General features: G+C 43.7%; 2 protein-coding genes across 2 annotated transcripts in view; one reads left to right on the forward strand and one right to left on the reverse strand.

The window, feature by feature from the left end:
• Positions 1-60: 60 nt before the first annotated feature.
• Positions 61-15,253, forward strand: LOC310771515 (T-complex protein 1 subunit delta-like; the record flags this gene model as incomplete). Its single annotated transcript, XM_083664111.1, has 7 exons — positions 61-341; positions 2,073-2,125; positions 6,758-6,847; positions 7,718-7,826; positions 8,267-8,531; positions 9,138-9,270; positions 15,173-15,253. Exons 1-7 carry the CDS (start codon positions 218-220, stop codon positions 15,251-15,253), a joined length of 855 nt encoding a protein of 284 aa, XP_083520237.1. The 5' UTR covers positions 61-217.
• A 1,922-nt stretch (positions 15,254-17,175) lies between these two features.
• Positions 17,176-22,980, reverse strand: part of LOC310771516 (uncharacterized protein) — a gene marked incomplete at its 5' end in the record, with an annotated part of 34,819 nt that continues 29,014 nt past the window's right edge. The window contains 6 exons of the mRNA XM_083664112.1: positions 17,176-18,220; positions 18,978-19,074; positions 19,479-19,562; positions 20,498-20,577; positions 21,740-21,761; positions 22,470-22,505. Coding sequence (XP_083520238.1) covers positions 18,181-18,220; positions 18,978-19,074; positions 19,479-19,562; positions 20,498-20,577; positions 21,740-21,761; positions 22,470-22,505 — 359 coding nt within the window. The 3' untranslated portion in view covers positions 17,176-18,180. The remainder of the gene's footprint in view (positions 18,221-18,977; positions 19,075-19,478; positions 19,563-20,497; positions 20,578-21,739; positions 21,762-22,469; positions 22,506-22,980) is intronic.

Genomic DNA, 22,980 nt, shown 5'->3' on the forward strand with positions numbered 1-22,980 from the left:
CTCCTAAACGCGTGACGTCATCTACACGCGCCAAGCAACTTGCCAGCTGGGGTCCTTTCCTTTCCTCCAGCAGTCGCAACCGGTGCCTCTGGAAAGTTCTGGTCGGGACTGGAGAACAATCGCAATCTGAGCCCATCCGCAGCCCAGCAGCACCGCGTGAAGCCCGGGGTTCGTCTGTCCCCCCTCTGAACACCTCGATTAACATTTTACAACGAGTATGCCTGAAGTGATGGCGGCCTCCAAAGCGTTCGGCGGCGGCAGATACAAAGGCATCGGAGGGGCGTATGTGGACCGCGACAAGCCGGCCCAGATTCGCTACAGTAATATCTCTGCGGGGAAAGGTAAAAATAATACTAATACTAATAAACTGTGCGTGCTATGGTGGTCAACTAACCGACAGCGACTCTCATGTTGCAGTTCAGTTGACATCTGTCACATAGCAGCTCACGTCCTAAACAATGAACCATAACACCCACCTCCATCCAGGATGCTGTACTGACTTGTAGCAGTAGGCAGGGCCGGAATCCCATTAAGTAGCTTGATCTGCTGATGTGACAGTTGTATGTGCCCCGCTGCTGGATAGAACACATTTGACTATTTGGATAGGATCTGGATTCATGTTCGGCATACACCCAATACAATATTTACATTTGCTTCCCCGCCCGTGATTCCTCACAATGCTTCCTCCACCGAAATGCGTCACAGTAAAAGTCTGTCTTTTATTTTGTTGGTGGTGGGTCACTTCACTTGTCTGCCAAATTTGCCATTGCAACATTCTTTTTTTTGCAAGATTTTTGAATGGAGTTTGGCGTGATGTTCTTCTCTCCATGTAAGCGCATGCATGCTGCTGCACCACCACCACAAGATGCTCGTGGTGACTCAACATAATCTCAGCATTTAGCTAGCGTTAGCTCGCTTGCCAAAAGTGCAGCACAAACTGAATCAAATTTAAACAAATGCACAGTAGGCTGTCCACAGGACAAAGGTGTTAAATTGGATGAGCACATTATGCAAAATTAAAGCCTTAACTCGCTATCAATAGTTACGCTTGATGCAATTTGCTTGGTGTGCAGTTTTTCTAGCTTTTTCTTTTTACAGCTTTTCTTAATTTTAATTTTTTGTTGTGAAATTGTGTTAAATGTCGTTTTTACTGCGATTTACTTGGTGAAACCTCCAGATATCCTGCATCATGGATGTGATCATTCTGGATAAAAGAAGAAGACAAACCATTGTCAATATCAAAAGCTGTAGTTTTCTTTCAGGGATGCAAACTAGTCACCTTTTTCATCCTAAAATAGGGGGATTTCTGAGTGGTTTTATGTCTGCCCTGGTATCTGTCACCTTTTTCACTACGCATGACTTTGTATCCTTGTTCTTTAAACATAATGAGCTTTATGTAAAGCAGACAAAAAAAAAACTGGTCAGGTTACTGTGATCTGGAGTCAGTAAAAGAAGTAGAGTCCGCACACTGCCAGTAGATTTCAACCATCTTCACATTCTGAAGAAGGTTGTTTGTAACTGAAACATGAAAAACAAATCTACTGGGAGAAGTCTACAGACTAGTTCTTTTATTGATACTGATTGTGTGTCCTGCACCGGCTCATCAAGTGGATGTGCATTGTGCACGCTTGACTTTGTATCTGTACTAGGGATGTTCATTTTGAAAAATGTCCAAAATCGAAAATCGGGGAAAATTAACGATCAATAATAATAATAATATATATATATTCCCCATGTTTAAAACAGTTTTGTTGGCACAAAGGCCCGTGCCCAGCCAGAAAACTAGAGACTATATGAAGCTCCACCTCACGTTAGTCGGCTGTGCAATGGAGTGGGGCGAGGAGGAACGAATTATAATAATAATAATAACAATAATCGATAAGAATTCCACATGATCGATTCCATTCCTTAACGATCAATTATCGATTTTCGATAACTGATGAACATCCCTAATCTGTACTGTGATTTGGAGTCCTCCTGCCTTCGCTGGATGGCCACAAAGTGTTGTTGAATGTAAGCGAATGGAGTTCAGCGCTGTGGCAGTACTGACACGCCTTCTGTTTGTGTTGCAGCCGTCGCAGATGCCATCAGGACAAGCCTGGGGCCCAAAGGCATGGACAAGATGGTCAGTGAACGGCGTTTGGCTTCAAGCTAACTTAACGCCAGCTCTTTGGTCATACACATCTTTCTAAAGTCGCTTCAAGCTAACTTAACGCCAGCTCTTTGGTCATACACATCTTTCTAAAGTCGCTTCAAGCTAACTTAACGCCAGCTCTTTGGTCATACACATCTTTCTAAAGTCGCTTAAAGCTAACTTAACGCCAGCTCTTTGGTCATACACATCTTTCTAAAGTCGCTTCAAGCTAACTTTACTAAGTCGCTTCAAGCTAACTTTACGCCAGCTCTTTGGTCATACACATCTTTCTAAAGTCGGTTCAAGCTAACTTTACGCCAGCTCTTTGGTCATACACATCTTTCTAAAGTCGCTTCAAGCTAACTTTACGCCAGCTCTTTGGTCATACACATCTTTCTAAAGTCGCTTCAAGCTAACTTTACGCCAGCTCTTTGGTCATACACATCTTTCTAAAGTCGCTTCAAGCTAACTTTACGCCAGCTCTTTGGTCATACACATCTTTCTAAAGTCGCTTCAAGCTAACTTTACGCCAGCTCTTTGGTCATACACATCTTTCTAAAGTCGCTTCAAGCTAACTTTACGCCAGCTCTTTGGTCATACACATCTTTCTAAAGTCGGTTCAAGCTAACTTTACGCCAGCTCTTTGGTCATACACATCTTTCTAAAGTCGCTTCAAGCTAACTTTACGCCAGCTCTTTGGTCATACACATCTTTCTAAAGTCGCTTCAAGCTAACTTTACGCCAGCTCTTTGGTCATACACATCTTTCTAAAGTCGCTTCAAGCTAACTTTACGCCAGCTCTTTGGTCATACACATCTTTCTAAAGTCGCTTCAAGCTAACTTTACGCCAGCTCTTTGGTCATACACATATTTCTAAAGTCGCTTCAAGCTAACTTTATGCCAGCTCTTTGGTCATACACATCTTTCTAAAGTCGCTTCAAGCTAACTTTACTAAGTCGCTTCAAGCTAACTTTATGCCAGCTCTTTGGTCATACACATATTTCTAAAGTCGCTTCAAGCTAACTTTACTAAGTCGCTTCAAGCTAACTTTACGCCAGCTCTTTGGTCATACACATCTTTCTAAAGTCGCTTCAAGCTAACTTAAAGCCAGCTCTTTGGTCATACACATCTTTCTAAAGTCGCTTCAAGCTAACTTTACGCCAGCTCTTTGGTCATACACATCTTTCTAAAGTCGCTTCAAGCTAACTTTACGCCAGCTCTTTGGTCATACACATATTTCTAAAGTCGCTTCAAGCTAACTTTACGCCAGCTCTTTGGTCATACACATATTTCTAAAGTCGCTTCAAGCTAACTTTACGCCAGCTCTTTGGTCATACACATCTTTCTAAAGTCGCTTCAAGCTAACTTTACGCCAGCTCTTTGGTCATACACATCTTTCTAAAGTCGCTTCAAGCTAACTTTACTAAGTCGCTTCGAGCTAACTTTACGCCAGCTCTTTGGTCATACACATCTTTCTAAAGTCGCTTCAAGCTAACTTTACGCCAGCTCTTTGGTCATACACATATATTTCTAAGTAGCTTCAAGCTAACTTTACGCCAGCTCTTTGGTCATACACATCTTTCTAAAGTCGCTTCAAGCTAACTTTACGCCAGCTCTTTGGTCATACACATATATTTCTAAGTAGCTTCAAGCTAACTTTACGCAGCTCTTTTTTGGTCAAACCAGAGCTGCCAAGTTTCACCAAAAGTTAGGAGTGAGACTTCAGGCGAGGGGATCTTTTGAGCGAGGAATAGGCCTATCTCATTTGAAATGAACAGGATTACACTGTTGTGATGTTGGTCTTAAACCATCAATATTGGCTCATTTTATTATGATTTCCTTATGATGATCATATTGATTTCAACCATGATATCACCCAGCCCTACTTTTGGTAGCCCCCCTGGACAGAAATGCCCCAGCCGCTCCTACAGGTCCGTCTACAAAGTTATGCTAAACAACGAACAACATAATTGGTGGGATATGTCAGTAAGATCTGTTAAGATGTCTTTAATTAGGCTTAAGTCAATAGCCTATGTTTGCCCTCCTTTGAGGTTTGCTACTGTGACAGTTTGTATTGTTACAAGTGGCACACGCAGGTACAGTATATTGCTCAAATCGTGCAAAAATATAACATGTTGGTTGTCATCTGTCATCTGGTTCAATGCGCCAAAACTATTGAGTCTTGACTGCAAAATAATGATCAATAAACAGTAGAGGTGCTCCGATCGATCGACACGCGTTCGGAATCGGACGATTTTGACCTCAAATATGCGATCGGCAGATTGCAGATGTTGCTTTATTGTTGCCGATCTATGCTGCACGTGAGAAACGCCGATTTCTCCGCAGAGTTAATTGGTGTAAAAAAAAAAACATTTTCATGATAGAAAATGTCTGTCGTTTAACTTTCATATTGTGCTCGATCGTTTATATCATTGTGTTGCAAATCACACGCTTTGCTTTCATCAGTGTTTCTTTACTCACCTCCACACCGCACCAGACTCTGTCAACACGCCCCTTGCGTCTTTAGCCGTTTTCACACATGACCGGAAAGCGGTCTAAGTCATAGATGAAGTTTAATAGCTTTGGTTACCTTTAGCAGCTTTAGCTTATAAATCTATAAAATAGTTTCCTTGGATCGAAGTTATTTTTCTTGTGTAACAGGGAAATCCCGGAATGGAGTGTTTTTTTTTGCGCGAACTGAACTGCATTGAACTGGTAACATGGAAGTGGAATATTTTTGTTCCTTTATAAACTGAACTGAGGGAACTGGACTGAACTATAAAAGAACATTCTTCTAGCCATTTAGTTCAACACAGTCTTGTGCGCCAATTATCTCACACACAAATAATCATGTTGGCAGTTTCCTTTAGCCTCCACAATATAAAATATTGATGTAGAAAAAAGGAAATGCGCTGCACTTTCAATTTGATGCATGATATGTAGGCCTATATGTCAAATGGAAACTGTTCTATAATAGACTGCTATAGCTGCTTAAAAAAATAAAACAAAATCTGTTCTTGGTGATCGGTCGGGCAGATATTTCTCATAGGCGATCGGTGGCAAAAAAAAAACGTGATCGGAGCACCCCTAATAAACAAGACTCCACAAGTTTTCTAGACAGAGCTTCAATTAATTTGATTAACTTAACTCTTTCATACTAATATCTAGTCTGTTTATAACATGGCGACGTTGAGCAGAATGAGATCAAAGGGACCATGGCATTACGCACGCATAGTAGGCCTACTGCGCTCTGCTCCATTTACCAGAGCAATATTACCAATATTCTAAGCCATCGCCCTTCCAATTCAGAATATATATATATATATATATATATACACACACACACACACACACACACACACACACACATCGGGGCTTAAAATTCGGTGCAGGATTGCGAGATTCGCGCATCTTTTTGGAAATTCCCGCATATTTTCAATTTATAAAGGGGGAGTAATCCCGCAATGGTTTACGCCAGGGGTTTCAAACTCACGGCCCGCCACGCCACTTGATATCAAGTTATAGTGAAATCAGGCGCGCACCTCCCGAGGCGCGTGGACGAGGCGCACTTCACACCAGGGTTGCCAGATAGATTTCCATAGATGTGCAGTTCCTTGGGCGGTTTTGTGTTCATTTTGGCGGGTTTTGAACTCTTTGTGCTGGAAACCGTCAGCAGTAGGGATGTCGCAATATATCGTCCCACAATATATCGCGATATCAAAACGTGACAATATGTGTCGTTGAGATAAAATCTCATATCGTGAGAAAAAGAAGCTGAACATGGTGGCACTGATCTGCATCTGATTTGCATGCTCGCTCTCCTTTTCATTGCTTTGTTTGAACAGACGAGGGACGTTACAGACACGGAGGATGAAAATGGTGAAATGACTCAAATTAGCGTGGAGGATGCCCCCCTCAACTTACAAATCGATCGCAAAAAAATATTGTTAAAATATCGTATCGTTATCATGAACCCAATATCGTGTATCGTATCGTATCGTGAACTGAGTGTATCATGACACCCCCTAGTCAGCTGTATCTGGCAGCACGGCTTCACACTCCCGCCTGCTAACAACCACCTGCTGGGCTCACGCGAGTGAAAAAGCAAGTGGAAAGAAAAACATTTGCACGCTAAAATGTTGTCTTTTGTTGAGAAAGTGAACACGTCGCTGTCAAAAGGCAAAAGAAAGGTTTCAGGTTAGTTTCAGTTAGTTTCAGGAGAAGTGGGAGAGGGATTGTTTTTTCCTCGGGTTCAAAGGGAATGCCGCCTGCCTCATTTGCAAAGAGAAAATGGCCGCACTAAAAGACTATAACCGGAAGCGAATAAGAATAAGCAGGGATGCAAACTAGTCACCTTTTAGGTAACAGTGAGTCACCTTTTTCATCCCAAAATCGGGCGCTTGAGTGAATGATTTTGCGTCTGCCCTGGTATCTGTCACCTTTTTAACTATCCATGACTTTGCATCCCCGAAGAAGAGTCTAATAATTACTGTGTCTTTTGTCAAAGGGTGAGACTTGGCAGCTCTGGTCAAGCACTTGTTGTTTCTAAGTAGCGGCTGGTATATATACTGTTTGTTCTGTTATATATACTGTTTGTTCTGTTATATATACTGTTTGTTCCAGATCCAGGATGAGAAAGGTGACGTGACCATTACCAACGACGGGGCGACCATCCTGAAACAGATGCAGGTGCTCCACCCCGCGGCCAAAATGGTACGTTCCACCAGAAGCTGTCGGCACTGTCTGTCCGTGTTGTGTCTCTGTGCTGCTGACTGTCCTGCTGCACGAAGTCTTCACATTCAAAACATCACAACAGACTGTCCTGATGCACGAAGTCTTCACATTCAAAACATCACAACAGACTGTCCTGCTGCACGAAGTCTTCACATTCAAAACATCACAACAGACTGTCCTGCTGCACGAAGTCTTCACATTCAAAACATCACAACAGACAGTTAAAGCCCACGTCCACCTGATCCTCCCGCCAGCCATTTTGTAATACATGCCGTAGTAGTAGATAGATCAATGTGTTAATTTGTCCTCGTTTTGAAAATGTAAACCGTACGCTAACAAACCGAGCTTGGAATTAGCTGCAGAGACGCCCTAAACAAGAACGTATGAATGTGACAAATCAACATTGAGACAATCGATCAGCACAGTAAGTGTTTGCAAGTAGCTCCTAGTCGTTGCGCTGTAATCCCACCCCTCTGCTACTGCAGTCAGGTTCAAACTAAAGCCAGTGGTTCTCAAATGGGGGTTCCAGGGGGTCCCCAGCCGAAAGAGGGGTCATTGATTTTCGCTAGAATCCCATTCATAAGTAACGCAATGACTATTTTGCTCATGGGTTTTAGACACTTTCTGTAATAAAACATCTAAAAGCGTCAAACTTATAATCATATGGGCGACCGTGGGACAAAATCCTATCAAATGGGGGTCCGTGGTCTAATTTTTGGCAGTTTAGGGGTCCTTCATGTGAAACAATTTGAGAACCACTTCCCTAGAAGAATCCCTGTGTCTTCAGTTCACAACTCTGTGTGTGTGTGTGTGTGTGTGTGTGTGTGTGTGTGTGTGTGCGCGCCTCAGCTGGTGGAACTGTCCAAAGCCCAGGACATCGAGGCCGGAGACGGCACCACCTCTGTGGTGGTGATTGCCGGCGCGCTGCTGGACGCCTGCTCCAAACTGCTGCAGAAGGGTGAGCGCTGCAGAGAACCCACCAGGGATCCATGGAAACAGAAGAAGCTATTTAAGAAAACACAAGCATTTCAACATAAACGTTTTTTTTTTTTTTTTTTTTTTGCAGTTTTGTTTTATATCATGGAGGAGTCGTCGTCGTAGTAGCAGTAATAGTAGTTCATGGTTTCTGGATTCTGGATCAAGATTCATTTGAATTTTTTATATAGTCATAGTGAGGGGACGGGGGGGGGTTATCTCCATGTAAGATGTGATTAGTAGCGGGCTTTCGGGGTCTCATTGAAGAGGCAGAGGGCAGTTGGGTAGAAGCTTCTGGCATGGGGGAGGAGCCTGAAGAGTTTGATGGTCCTGGACGGGTGGGGGTTCGGCCATCGTTTACATGACGCTAAAATGAAGGCGGTGAAAGTGAAAGTGAAAGTGAAAGCTTGTGTCGTCGCTCAGGGATCCACCCCACCACCATCTCGGAGTCGTTCCAGAAGGCGGTGGAGAAGGGCGTGGAGGTGCTGACGGGCATGAGCACGCCGGTGCAGCTGAGTGACCGCGACACGCTGCTGAACAGCGCCACCACCTCCCTGTGCTCCAAGGTGGTGTCCCAGTACTCCAGCCTGCTGGCCCCCATGAGCGTGGACGCCGTGATGCGCGTCATCGACCCGGCCACCGCCACCGGCGTCGACCTGCACGACATCAAGATCACCAAGAAGCTCGGGTGAGTGTGTGTGGTGTGTGTGTGTGTGTGTGTGGGGGGGGGGGGGGGTGGGGGGCGACTTAGCGCATTGTCGTGTGCAACATCTGCTAGCATTTGCCTCTTGTTTGTATCTGTATATAATTATATCTGTGTATTCTTAGGCTGAATGGTGATACACGATATATATCTGCTTTCTAACAGTGGGCTACATTTTCTGTTGTGAGTAGGGCTGGGCAATATGGACAAAGTCAAATATCACAATCCTTTTGACAAAATAAGTTGACATATCAATATTTCCACAATATTGTAGGGATGAGTATTGCTACTTTTCATCAAATATTGACACATTGAGATTTTATTGATAAATCCTCAGTAATGTGGACATAATGACTAAGTGGGTAAAGGTCAATAACAGAACAGCTAGAACAGTCTGGTAAGTTATGCCGTGTCGCCATATTACCATATTACCATATTACCATATTACCATATTACCATATTACCATATCCAAAATCTAAGACGACATATCTAGTCTCATATCCCGTCACAGCATCTATATAATATCGATATCTTGCCCAGCTTGACTAGGATTTCCCCAGTACTAATGGTGTGTGTCTGTGTGTGTTCAGAGGTACCATTGATGACTGTGAGCTGGTGGATGGTCTGGTGCTGACCCAGAAGGTGGCGAACACCGGTGTGAGCCGTGTGGAGAAGGCCAAGATCGGCCTGATCCAGTTCTGCCTGTCGCCTCCCAAAACCGACGTGAGTCGCCGACCAGTAACACACCGACCCACACCGACCAGTAACACCCTGACCAGTAACACACCGACCAGTAACACACCGACCAGTAACACACCGACCAGTAACACACCGACCAGTAACACACCGACCAGTAACACACCGACCAGTAACACACCGAACACACCGACCAGTAACACCCTGACCAGTAACACCCTGACCAGTAACACACCGACCAGTAACACACCGACCAGTAACACACTGACCAGTGACACAAAAAAAACAAACACTTGTATTGTTGGACTAGCGCAGGGATACTCAACTTGTGGCCCGGGGGCCAGATGCGGCCCGCGGCAGGGTGCAGAGTGGCCCCCCCAACCATTTTTGAATAATTTCACGTTAGTTTTCACGCAATAAAAACTAACGTGAAATAACGTTTGACTGAGCTCCAGCTCAATTGTCAAAACCCGCAGTCTGCTCACTACCCAGGCACTTATGTATGTACTTAACCTATAACTAACTATCTGGTGTGCACAACATTGTCAGACTAAACTCCAGCTGACACCCCAAAAATCCACAATCCCTACAATCCGCTAAAAATATATATGGTTTGTTTACAGTGTTGGGCAAGTTACTTTCAAAATGTAATATACTACATATTACTAGTTACTTTCATTTGAAAGTAATAAGTTACTTTACAATATCACTTTCTGTGTAGAGTAACTGGTTACTTATTACACTACTTCTGCATTACTTTGACCAAAACAACAGCAGCAGCAGAATGACATCGAATATTGTCATCTATTGGTCATTTGCATAAAAACACACAGTTTGATTAGGAAATGATTGTATCTTTTTTAAATATGTGCTTTGATTTAATAAAATGTAACTCAATTTGTAACTTGAGTTACTTGACAAAGTAACTGGTGTAATATTACTTAAATCCAATAAGTAATAAGGTATATTACTGAGTTACTGCTAAAAGTAATATATTACATCGAATATGTTACTTTTGTAATGAGTTACCCCCCCAACACCGTTTGTTGATTAACTGGCCCCTGGCCTCCCATCATTTCACGAAAGTGGCCCCCGGGCAAAGCAAGTTGAGTATCCCCGGGCTAGCGGCTAGGGGACGCTCCGACCGATGGGGCGCCGATACCAATTGGCCGATATTGGCTCCATCGGCTTTAATCGGAGTTTCTCAAAAAAGAATCCAACTGGGCCGATCAGATGCACACGAGACGATGAACTATGCAACACCTAAAATGATCATAGCGACGGACGCATTTGAGAGCGACACGCAGGGAGCGGAAAAGAAACGCATTAATGGTCAGAGCCGGTCGGTTGGAGCCAATGGCAGAGCCTGCAGGGAGAGCGGAAAGGGATTTTCTTCCTCTGCCGACCGCGCCTCTTGACTTCGTGTTGCACCACATTGAAACGGGGCTGCTGCCCCCAGAGGTTAAAGATTTATTCTTTTGTTTGTTTAACCGATGGCTTCCCAGATTGTTTGATGAGACACACAAGACAAAAGACCTCACCAGTCACAACACTAGCCTCACCAGTCACAACACTAGCCTCACCAGTCACAACACTAGCCTCACCAGTCACAACACTAGCCTCACCAGTCACGACACTAGCCTCACCAGTCACGACACTAGCCTCACCAGTCACGACACTAGCCTCACCAGTCACGACACTAGCCTCACCAGTCACGACACTAGCCTCACCAGTCACGACACTAGCCTCACCAGTCACGACACTAGCCTCACCAGTCACGACACTAGCCTCACCAGTCACGACACTAGCCTCACCAGTCACGACACTAGCCTCACCAGTCACGACACTAGCCTCACCAGTCACGACACTAGCCTCACCAGTCACGACACTAGCCTCACCAGTCACGACACTAGCCTCACCAGTCACGACACTAGCCTCACCAGTCACGCCACTAGCCTCACCAGTCACGACACTAGCCTCACCAGTCACGACACTAGCCTCACCAGTCACGACACTAGCCTCACCAGTCACGACACTAGCCTCACCAGTCACGACACTAGCCTCACCAGTTCACAACACTAGCCTCACCAGTCACGACACTAGCCTCACCAGTCACGACACTAGCCTCACCAGTCACGACACTAGCCTCACCAGTCACAACACTAGCCTCGCCAGTCACAACACTAGCCTCGCCAGTCACAACACTAGCCTCACCAGTCACAACACTAGCCTCACCAGTCGCCTCACCAGTCACAACACTAGCCTCACCAGTTCACAACACTAGCCTCACCAGTCACAACACTAGCCTCACCAGTTCACAACACTAGCCTCACCAGTCACAACACTAGCCTCACCAGTCACAACACTAGCCTCACCAGTCACAACACTAGCCTCACCAGTCACAACACTAGCCTCACCAGTTGCCTCACCAGTCACAACACTAGCCTCACCAGTTCACAACACTAGCCTCACCAGTCACAACACTAGCCTCACCAGTTCACAACACTAGCCTCACCAGTCACAACACTAGCCTCACCAGTCACAACACTAGCCTCACCAGTTCACAACACTAGCCTCACCAGTTCACAACACTAGCCTCACCAGTCACAACACTAGCCTCACCAGTCACAACACTAGCCTCACCAGTCACAACACTAGCCTCACCAGTCACAACACTAGCCTCACCAGTCACAACACTAGCCTCACCAGTCACAACACTAGCCTCACCAGTTGCCTCACCAGTCACAACACTAGCCTCACCAGTCACAACACTAGCCTCACCAGTCACAACACTAGCCTCACCAGTCACAACACTAGCCTCACCAGTCACAACACTAGCCTCACCAGTCACAACACTAGCCTCACCAGTCACAACACTAGCCTCACCAGTCACAACACTAGCCTCACCAGTCACGACACTAGCCTCACCAGTTCACAACACTAGCCTCACCAGTCACAACACTAGCCTCACCAGTCACAACACTAGCCTCACCAGTCACAACACTAGCCTCACCAGTCACAACACTAGCCTCACCAGTCACAACACTAGCCTCACCAGTCACAACACTAGCCTCACCAGTCACAACACTAGCCTCACCAGTTGCCTCACCAGTCACAACACTAGCCTCACCAGTCACAACACTAGCCTCACCAGTCACAACACTAGCCTCACCAGTTCACAACACTAGCCTCACCAGTCACAACACTAGCCTCACCAGTCACAACACTAACCTCACCAGTCACAACACTAGCCTCACCAGTCACAACACTAGCCTCACCAGTTGCCTCACCAGTTCACAACACTAGCCTCACCAGTCACAACACTAGCCTCACCAGTCACAACACTAGCCTCACCAGTTCACAACACTAGCCTCACCAGTTCACAACACTAGCCTCACCAGTCACAACACTAGCCTCACCAGTCACAACACTAGCCTCACCAGTCACAACACTAGCCTCACCAGTCACAACACTAGCCTCACCAGTCACAACACTAGCCTCACCAGTCACAACACTAGCCTCACCAGTCACAACACTAGTCTCACCAGTCACAACACTAGCCTCACCAGTCACAACACTAGCCTCACCAGTCACAACACTAGCCTCACCAGTCACAACACTAGCCTCACCAGTCACAACACTAGCCTCACCAGACCAGTCACAACACTAGCCTCACCAGACCAGTCACAACACTAGCCTCACCGCGACTCATCAGTCATTCTTCCTGCTTTGTCATCTCCAAATTCTCCAAATCCACGATTCTCCAAACCTTGAGAGGGATTGATTCTTACAACTATTACTACTATCTTGAAATCTAATGTACTTGTTGTCTTCTGACTCATAGTACAAAATATAAGAACAACAATGAGCGATAAATACCTACAATGCATATACATAATGTACCAGGCTTGGAATTAAGGCCAAGGCCACATTGACCTTTGACCTTTGATGGGGCATTGCGGGTAAAATGTAGGGCACCAAGGTCAAAACCATTATTAAACTCCTTTGTATTTGGCCAGCTAGCTAGCTAGTGCAGGCTAAAGGGCAGGTAGGCAGCACTGTCTGAGGCTGGCTAGCAACAGAGTCCTGCCCTGTCTGGTCAGGAGACCGTGCATGCCCCAACTCACACCATGTACAGTATGGGTGTGCCATGGCCGACCAATGGTGGAACTTCATCACTCACTCACAAAGTGTGATGGGAATTAAATTCCTTGTTATATGAATCATTTTAATATCGTCCTGAAAAAGCAAGACAGAGGCTGTGAAAGATGAACCCACATTTGGGGGGGAAATATGATCGCCTATATATCAAATCTGATCTTAAAGCCCTGCATGATTGGAAGGAGAACAACTTGAGTTGATTTCTCTTGTTACGCTTCAGATCAAATCCTGCCCACACTTTCTTTTTTTTTGACATACAGCAGCCACATGCCCATATTCTTGACAACAGTAACACCTCAAGGGAGCTCTTTCAAACGGTCGTACCTTATAACACACATAATCACAGTATATTCTCTCTGGTAATTCACAATCAAATGTCAAGCACACAGATGCACTATCCTCCTTTTTCCCTTCACGAAATCTCGTCAATCTCCTTCCCTCTTTTACACCTTCAACCTTGAGAAAACCTTGAACGTCAAAATACATTGGCACACCGCTTACCACACCTTTCTTCCATGTTTTGTCCCCGAGCGGGAAGCTATCCACAATCACATTGTCACTCTGACACAATATCCATAATGCCTTGCGGCATAGAAGAAAACCACGCCCTGTGCCCGCCTACGCAGCAGTCAAGCGCCGGGATTGGCCAGGCGCTCATGCTCATGTTGGGCTCTCTGTTCAGGGACACATTCCTGTGAGAAGCAACAACACCAAGCGAGGCTGCAACGAGGATATTGAAAGACAAAATCCTACATCGCACCAAAGCATTTAATGTTATTTGTCTGTCTGACCACCCGCCTCAGCCAGAATAACAGATGCTGCCCTTGGCCATTGGGAAGGCTAACCCTTTACTTTTGGTTTTATTTACTGTGTAATTCAACTTTGTATCTATGATTTTAGATTATTGCATGTTTTTGTAGATTGTTGGGACTTCACTGCGCCTGGAACAAACGGCTGGCCTGGGGGGGGAGGGGGGAGGGGGGCTAGGCCTATGTGCTGTAGCCTATTGTATTTTTAATTTTATATTTTTCATTTGCAGGTTAAACTGTCAGCTGAGCTCTGTTATTGAAGCTTTGGCATACCATCATTCTTCCGCTTGCGGTGTTTGTCAGCCTACTTGTAGTGATCCTGGGTCTGGGCGAAGCATGTTGGTCCTTCGCCAGGAATGTTGTTGTAGGTTGTTATGGTAACCATGTGACCCGGACGCGCTCGTCCTCGATGAGGACTTCACATGTCACACGTCCGGGTCACATGGTTACCATGACAACTAACATTGTTGGGCATGTAAGTTAGAGACCTCAGGTTCTCGCCTGTGTTGTTACATTATTTTAGCCTACTTAGATGAGAATACTAAGTAGAACTAGAAAATGTGATCACATTACTCCAATCCTAATCTCCCACTGCCTCCCAACTCAAACCATCTGACTTTAAGGTGCTGCTGTTATCATTTAAATCATTACATGGACTTGCACCATCATATCTTTCTGACATCACTATCTATATATAAACTTGGCAATGTGGACTCTGTCTGTCTGTTTGCCACAGCTATGCCGTTTTACGTGCGATCGGGCTGAAACTGATGGAGCTGGATTTTTTTAGTTAGGGCAGATTAATTGCCCTAATTGGCCTAGTATTGATTGCCCTAAGGCTGAGGCTACAGTTCAGACTGATGACATCACTGATGATGTCATCAGTGATCAAGTCCTACCTGTCATGCAGTCCTACCTGTCATGAAGTCCTCCTACCTGTCATGAAGTCCTGGGTGTAGGGCGTCTCCACACTGCAGTTCACCATGCTGCTCACAGGGACTCGGCTTGTCTTCAGTCTGCAGGCTGTGCAGCTCGTTTAAATGCCACATCCACTCCAGACCTTTGAGCCTGATATTAAGACCATCCACTCCAGACCATTGAGCCTGATATCAAGACCATAAATTAGTGATTCCATCTGCTTGGTGAAGAGAAAAGTGTGTCAGGCGTGTGTATGTTTATGTTTATGTTGTTCATATTGTGTGGGCCTTTTCTGCTTCAATTTAGTTCCTTCCATTGATCACACCTGTACTGCTTGCTCTTTTATTCCTTTATTTGTATTCAATGTTTTACTGTTTTTATTTCAAACAGATGTCTTCTCATGTTATTGTAAAGCAACTTTCAACCTTGTTAAGAAAGGTGGTGGAAAACAAAGGACACCATATTTCTAATAGCTATCTCACACATCAAACATGGCCTCATTTAGGATCTTTAGGGATTTAGGGCGTTTTTTTAAATATATAAACAGGGTCAAATTCCTGCGTCATGGCGAACACACACAGGCAGACTCTCATAAAGCCCAGGATCAGTACATATATTATTACATATTTAAACAACCATAAAGCGCTGCAAAAACAACAAAAACAACTTGACAATACATATCCAGAAATGATCCTGACTTGGATGACATGAGAGCTAAAGTAGGAACATAAAGATAGAAATTAGTCCAGAGTTCAGAGGTCAGTGGGACAGGATTATTTGCATGTGACGATCATGAGCAATGAATTTGCAGTGGAAATGTCTGTGATCTTGACACAGCCTTGTTATTCTCAGTTCAACCAGTTGCTGCTCTTCTTCCCTTACGAAAAAGTCACATGTGGAAATCACATGTGATTTTGAAATATGTGGTTTTTGGACACACGTTTCGTGTGACTCAACCACATGTTTTAATATCACATGTGGATGTTCACGTCAAGCCACATGTGGAAGTCACATGTGATTTTGAAATGCCACATGTGATTGACATGTGGTTTTAATTGTGTGGAATTGTGTGGAAAATCACATGTGATTATGGAATATATGTGGTTTTTGGACACATGTTTCGTGTGATTCAGACCACATGTGATTGACATGTGGTTTTAATATCACATGTGGGAATATTCACATGTGGATACTCACATGTGGAAAATCACATGTGATTTTGGAATATATGTGGTTTTTGGACACATGTTTTGTGTGATTCAGACCACATGTGATTGACATGTGGTTTTAATATCACATGTGGATATTCACATGTGGGAAATCACATGTGATTCTGGAATATATGTGGTTTTTGGACACATGTTTCGTGTGATTAAGACCACATGTGATCGACATGTGGTTTTAATATCACATGTGGGAATATTCACATGTGGATATCCACATGTGACCTTGAACCACATGTGGTTTTAGGACACGTGGTTTTGTTATTCCCTCCACATGTGAATATTCCCACATGATATTAAAACCAAATGTGATTCAATATGTTGTGGACCACATGTGGTTTTGGCACACGTTTTGGTTTTTCACATGTGATTCAACATGTGGTTCAAATGTTTAATTTCCATGTCCAACAACCACATGTGGTTCAAGATCACATGTGGGAATATTCACATGTGGTTGAAACACATGAACCTTCCAACATGTGATCTTGAACCACATGTGATTGTTGGGACATGTGTTACATGCCAATTGGAATAACATGTGAAAAACCAAAACACATTTCTCCAAAACCACATGTGGAAAACATAGAATCACACATGGTTTCAACATTACATGTGGGAATATTCCCATGTGGATGGAATAACATGAACAACAAATTCACATGTCCTAAGATCACATGTGGGAACATTCACATGTATTAGTAGACAACCACATGTGAATGATCCCTTCTTTGACACATTTTCCACATAATTTCAGATTACATACAATTTGACACATACCAGTAGGTTATTTGCAACACACAACACATGTACAAGAATAAAATTATCTTATTTATTAACAAAACTTCACCTTTTCATAACTGCATTTATCATACATCTCTAGAAAAGGGAGTGATTGACAGATCGCATGTACAGTGATCACGGAACAATTGCAGGTGAAGCTGCAGCTCTGATGGATGAAAAATAAAGATGGCAACAGCCACCACTTCAACTCCAAACGGGAGACCAAAATCAAAGGGAGTGATTGACAGATTGCATGTACAGTGATCATGGAACAATTGCAGGTGAAGCTGCAGCTCTGATGGATGAAAAATAAAGATGGCAACAGCCACTTTTTGGGGAGTTTAGCTCGATTGCCATTTTGTCCCCACTTACCCTAAATATACACTGTCTTTACGGTCACTCTCGATGCAGTATGGAGAGAGGGGTCATATTAAGCGATACAACAGTGGAGGCGGCACTACCGTTCAAAGGCAACAAAACACAGCGCCTAAAGCTCTATGCACATGTGTACATGTTGTGACTAGTTTATTCACCATGCTATGAAATAATAATCCATAGTTGCATGAAACATTATTTCCATAGTAAATCCATACCGGGTCACTTCCTTGTTTGTCTGTGGACAGCGCTTCCACGCATGCGTTATTTGCACATGCGCTGTACACCCGGCAGCGATGTTTACTAAATATTTATTTACCTCAAAAAATTGTTTTTCTGCATTTTGGATTAGTACCCGAGTCACAAGATGTACATAGAGCTTTTTGGCACTTTGTTTTGTTGCCTTTGAACGGCAGTACCGTTCTATCGCTAAATATGACCCCTCTCTCCATACTGCATCGAGAGTGACTGTAAAGACAGTGTATATTGGGGGGATATGGCAATCGAGCTAAACTCCCCAAAAAGTGGCCTATCCCTTTGTAATAACTATGCTAGGGTGTCATGTGAGCTTCTTGTGAGCCTTCAGAACTTGGGGCTGTCATGTCCCTTTCAGGGACAGCTTCCTGTGAGACTTCAGAACTTGGGGGTGTCATGTCCCTTTCAGGAACACCTTATCTGCCGCTGACAAGTCTTCTGATCTTGTTGGTTCCCCTGTGAAAATTTAAATATCATTAGAATAGCCCTGTGAAAATTTTAATATCATTAGAATAATCAAGGCAATTTCACAAACATACTGGGGTATTACAACCAAAACTAGGCAAACCTAGTGTAGTCCGGCTGTGAACTGAAACATTTGATTCAGGACTTTATATTCACAAATGGTCCCATAACTTACACAAAATCTATGATGCATAGAGCAACATTCTCAGAATTTTGGGCAACACCCTATGCCCTAAAACAGATGCTGTAAAATGTGCCATGGATAATGGATGGAGATGCAATAAATCCAACAGAAAATGCTACAACAGAATCTGTGCCCCTACGCCCCGACTACAATTACAGCTCTATTATGAAACGAATACAACCCTAACACTGCAGGGGAAAAAAGAGCGATACAGGCAGAGAGATACACCAGATATCAGACCAGAACACTAATTGAGCACAGATCGGCTCTTCTCCTTTCAGAGAGAGCCTGGAGATGCAAGGTTAGCCTTCTTCTAATGGCTTTTCGGCAGAGAGGATGATGCCTTGTGGCACATCCCCTCCACCCCTTCATGCTCAGAACGCCCACGAGTTTAGCCTCAGGCAGGAAAATGTTTATCACATCACTGATGACATCACAATCGTGACAGACACCGCCAATTTTAATTAAGATATATCAATATAATATAAGCATGAATTAAGGTCAGGTTACATTCTATACGTTTTACACCCACTTTCAGTGATAGAGAAAACTAGAGAAACTTACTGTTCTTTGTCGCACTGCCTCACATCCTTCAACTTCTGGGCCATGCACTGTCTGATTAGAACCTCACTGGTGTTTGGGAACACAGCTTGCACTTGGTCTGTTGGAACAACAACAAAATACAAATTTACTTCAAGGTAAATTAAATTAAATAACTTAAGTTAACAAACAAAACAAAAAGACAGACCTCTTGACCAGAATATTTATTTTACACTATATTTTAGGCACTGTGTTTTGTTGACTTTGAGCCGCGATCCGCTTGGTCCTGTTTTAGTGCTGTCCATTTAACTACTGCACACCCCGACCCTCCAAACTGCACGGACAGTTGCTGTGAAGACGTGTATATCGATGTTTATTGGGGGCGATATGGAAAATTCGCTAAACTCCCCAAAAAGTGGCCTATCCATTTAAGTTTTTCAACTTATATCATCAAATGATGGTACTAACATGCATTGTCTGTGATCAGATTGCAATCCGATAGTGTGCTTGAAAACATTAGCATACCGTTGTTACAGAGATCACGGGTCCCAGGCTGCTCCGCCGTTTCATGGGGAAGGGGTGGGGTGGTGCTGGTGGAGGCAGCAGTGGCTTCAGGAGACGACAGGAGAGACAGAGGCAGAGGGAAAGACAGTAGAGAGGCAGAGAAGGAGACAGGGATAGAGGTAATTATCACCTGACACTAACATGCATTTTTTTTCTGAGATCAGACTGCAGCGCATCAGAGTCAAAGTAGCAAAAAATAAATATAAAAAAATATAAAAAATAAATAGATAAATGTATTTATTCCAAATCTATTTTTTTGACTAAATAATATTATATAGTATTTGTGTATTTAAATTAATATCCTTGCTTCTTTGTATACCACTATGCTGAGAACATCTGCACTATATTTGCAGAGCCTATTTGAATGTTGTGAGGTCTCCAGACCATAGTTCAAGCAGAAGGCCACTCACGCGTAATCCGATCTCAACGTGGTCAAAAAAATCCTAGTATGACGTCTGCTATGACGTCAAACATGACGTCAGTTAATCCTCATATATATAGCAAGGGTTCTACGTCACCTCTCTCTCTCTGGCCGATCATAGCAGCAGCAGCCCACGGCAGTCCATCTCCCTTGAAGCCGGCCTCCGAAGCGTTGTTTTGCCCCACCCACCTCCCCAGTCCACCACCAACGAGTCTTGACTCCCGATCCCCCACGGGGGGGGGGATCTCCTAGCCCATGCAGGCGCCCTCCTCTGCCTCAAGAGCAGCGCCACTGGCCAATGGAGTCAAGCGCCAAAGCATTTGCCATGCACGCCGATTGCTAAATAAAGTTTGTCTAATCCTACCAACTGGCCTCTCCTGATTGAAGTTGTTTTTTAGTCACATTTGCAGGGTTCTCATACCTCCTCAAAATCAAATTCAAAGACTTTGCAAGGAATTTCCAGACCCAATTCTCTTAAATTTGAGGGCCGGGCAGAACTTTCAAAATAATGTAATGAGAACCATGTGCTGATTTTGTAAGGACTAAATAAGGACCCTACCGTTGTTGGGAGAGGGGACAGGGTCCCAGTCCGCTCCGGCACTTCGTGTGTGGGTGGGTTGGTGGTGGAGACGGCAGTGGCTTCAGGAGACGACGGGAGACACAGGCAGAGAGAGAGAGAGGAAAGAGAGACACAGAGGAGAGAGAGAGGCAGAGACAGGGATAGAGGCCATTGACGCCTGGCGTATTTTCTGTGATCAGATTGCAATCGGATAGTGCTTGACCACATTAACCTGATTTAATTTACACCTGGTAATAATGTATCTCCAGTGTTCACATTGAAATCAGGTAAGCTCCATAGCATAGAGCAGTAGAAAAACTGCAGTGACTGTTGTTGTATGTGGATTGAGAGGATGCATTGCATGTACACGTGTTCAATGTGGTCACAATTAGAGATGCAACGGTATGAGTTTTTGATATTGGTATGATAACCTTGGACAAAAATACCACGGTTTCACGGTATCGCGGACCTTTATGTGTTATTGTGAAATCTGGCAACAAAAAAATAGCCTACGTAATTTTTTTTTGCGGTTGAACCAAATGCATTTTATTTTATTTAATCTAATTAACTCATGTAAAATTAAAACACACATGCTTATCTTTTGTCAAATCGGATTGGACACTGGACATAAATGATTGTTTCAATGTTAATGCGCGCACACACACACACACACACACACACACTTATTCGTATCCAAAAGTACTATAGGGCAAATATTAGAGATCCAGATATTTTTGAAGAAAGTTGCTGTACAGCACAGTCTATGATAGAACAGACACTGGATGCTTGTGTGTATCCATCCTCACTCTGTCTTGGGGACGTTTAGCCTACACCCTTACTTTCAAGTGGTCAAGCACTACCCGATTGCAATCTGATCACATCTGATCACAGAAAACACATGTTAATGCCAGGTGTAAATGGCCACATAGAGACAGAGGGGGATAGATATGATGGGCACCACTGCTAATTATTTAGCTAAAGCTAGCTACAGCAGGGTTCATACAGACATCACATTACAAGATTACATTTAAAGACTTTCAAGTACTCTTTCAAGCACTTGGTTTGGAAATAGGCTATTTTCAAGGTGCAGTACTTGATCCCCCCCTCAAAATCAAAGCACTTCAAGGAACCCTGTTACAGTGAATAAAACAAGTATAGCTACACATTCACTTACACTATAGGCAGCACACTGCATTAGAGGGGATTTAGAACCACAACCCTTATGATATTAACAGAACTTACCACAATGTATCCAGAGGTTGCACTGCAAGAGAAAAGGAAAATTCAATCTTTAGCAAGCTAACTTTTGACAAAGTCAGGCCTTAACAATAAAAGTAACAAACAGCACTTGCCAGATTATGTTTCCACATATTTTCCTTAGCATGGGAAGCTGCCAGCTAGCTCACGTTTTATTTTCTGTGTGCTGGAGGCATTTTCATGGCACAATTGTGTCAAACAATGCACTGTTAGCAGCATGCAATGCAGACCTTAGCTAACGTTGCACTAATAGACTACTGTTGCTCACGGAGGAAGAAAAAAGCATTGTATCTATGAATGGCAGGCTTACTACATGCTGCATAGCTTACGTTAGCTAACAGCTAGCTAACAGCAATTCCCACACAACTAACATTAAGCTAACTAACGCTAGCGAACTGTGATAACAATACCATGACCTCAACCACGAGTGCTCGTCTTATTTCCTTCAAAGCCCTTCAACCAAACCATGTAACGCTAGGTTAAGCTAACGTGATAGCCTAGCTACTTCAAACCAAGTTATTCTGTGCAGCTGGGGCTAGCATGCAGTAAACGTTAGATGCCCTAAACCAAACCATAGCAGTTGTTTTTTAACATTTGGCACGCAATGCAGACAATATATATAACATGCGCCATGTCGCCATCCAGGCGTTGTTGCTCGCTGAGACAAGAAAACTGCATTTTAATACATGACAGGCCTGACATATGCTACTGTTACAGGTCTCGGGCTGAGATCCCATAAACAGGTAACATCCTGTAAAAACAGGAGAAGGAATGAGACACGGACAAGGTGCTATGTTTACTTGCAGCTCCGCTCATCACAATTTATTTTATATTGTGCAAAATATATCTTTTTTTCTTTCTCTTTGTATTTTGTTTCCATATTTCAATGTTACTGTAACAATTCACATTTTCATCATATCCAAAAATATCATCAAAACAGGCTATAGTCACAATCTTATTCACATTCAAAATAAACAAACATTTTCCATGTTCCATTTCCTGAGTTAAATCAGTGTACTAAGGCATGAATAAATCCTCATTCAGTCTATAAAGTTAGCTAATGTTTCATTTACCACTACATTCCCACATTAGGCTACTAAGAAATGCAGAATCTCTAGGTTTTAACCTCTCATAGTGCAAATAAATAAACGAAATTAACAGTACTAGCAACTACACATTGCTACTATGGCTGTGCCATTTCAATGAGAACATATGAGCTGACTTAC

The sequence above is a fragment of the Poromitra crassiceps genome (assembly GCF_964638095.1).
Source record: "Poromitra crassiceps genome assembly, contig: HAP1_SCAFFOLD_730, whole genome shotgun sequence".
NCBI classification, from domain to species: Eukaryota; Metazoa; Chordata; class Actinopteri; order Beryciformes; family Melamphaidae; genus Poromitra; species Poromitra crassiceps.